The 1,217-nt window shown below is 54.2% G+C and overlaps 1 protein-coding gene across 4 annotated transcripts in view; it reads right to left on the minus strand.

Moving 5' to 3' along the window:
* Nucleotides 1-1,125: 1,125 nt before the first annotated feature.
* The window catches only part of DAK (dihydroxyacetone kinase 2 homolog (S. cerevisiae)), a 12,351-nt gene continuing 12,259 nt past the window's right edge, over nucleotides 1,126-1,217 (minus strand). For all 4 annotated transcript variants that reach the window (XM_010833140.1, XM_010833138.1, XM_010833141.1 and 1 more), the window contains one exon: nucleotides 1,126-1,217. In XM_010833140.1, coding sequence (XP_010831442.1) covers nucleotides 1,190-1,217 — 28 coding nt within the window. In that variant the 3' untranslated portion in view covers nucleotides 1,126-1,189.

Below are 1,217 nucleotides of genomic sequence, written 5' to 3' on the forward strand. Positions count from 1 at the left end.
TTTGAATGCTTTGTGTGCCTATGAGACTTCCTGGTGGTTGAGCGGAAAGAATCTGCCTGCAGTTCAGGAGATGCAGGTTCGATCCCTGGGTTGGGGAGATACTCCTGGAGGACAGCATGGCAACCCACTCCAGTACTGTTGCTTGGAAAATCCCATGGACAGAGGAGTCTGGGATTCCAAGAGGTTGGACGCGAAGCAACTCAGCACATGTGCCTATGAGGTGGGCACCATTCTTGGTTTTCGATTCTAAGAGGCTAAATAGGCCTGAGTTTATGTGTAGCTAGTTTGAAACAGGACCAGGATTCAAGGTCATGTCAGTGTCTAAAGTGAGTCACACCAATGACTTTAACTGCACCCCTATGCCAAGCAGGGGCCAGGGGTGTGCCGTATGTCTCCAGGCACCATGCTGACCCCACAGCCCCTCCTGCTCCCCCTGGGGCTGTCACTGATGGCTCTGGAGACGTGGGGCCGGCCTGAGAACGGTTTCTATTCTGCTGCTGACCCTTAAAAGAGTATGGTGATTTGTTTTCCTTTTGGTGACCCACCTGCACATTTGATTTCTGAAGAATCAGTGAGTTCTTTTAGTCTAGGGCTGAGAAAAGCACACCCGTCCGGGGTGGTGTGTGCACCAGAAGGACAGACTGGGTCCCAGTGGAGTTGGCCCACCTGCACAGAACCTGCCTGCAGGCCTCAGGTGGGAGGAGACGGGGGCTGAGCTCTGAGCCTCAGAGCATCGGTGGGCCCACTTGTTCACACGCTTGGATGAAGGTCCTTCAGAGGAAGCACAGCTCTTCTGCTTCAGTGTGGTTTATTGGCTGGCTTTTCACACTGGCTCAGTTCATGTGCAGAAGACCTTTCACGTGGAGTCTCAAAACCAAATTAGCATCACCAGTTAAAGGCTGTATTGCCACCCAGGGAAAAGCCTTATCACTAAAGCTCAGAACTGACTAGAGGCAGAGCCCGGTGACCCTAGGACTGCCCCCTCCCCGAAAAGGGAAAACGCATTGACACCCATTCTGGGCCTGCAGTTTCTACAGTGGAGGATCTGTAGGCTGGCTGAGGAGTTCCTGTTGAATGCAGAGGGCAGGTCTCGAGAGCCAGAGGCAGGGGAGGACGGCAGAAGGCAGAAGCAAGTGATGGTGGCTGCTGGGGAAAGCAGTGAGAGAGGCCCTGAGGCCCGTGGAGGCCTTCACGCACCCTGACTCTGCAAGACCTCC

The sequence above is a fragment of the Bison bison genome, unplaced genomic scaffold, assembly GCF_000754665.1.
Source record: "Bison bison bison isolate TAMUID 2011002044 unplaced genomic scaffold, Bison_UMD1.0 scf7180017863002, whole genome shotgun sequence".
Taxonomy (NCBI): Eukaryota; Metazoa; Chordata; class Mammalia; order Artiodactyla; family Bovidae; genus Bison; species Bison bison.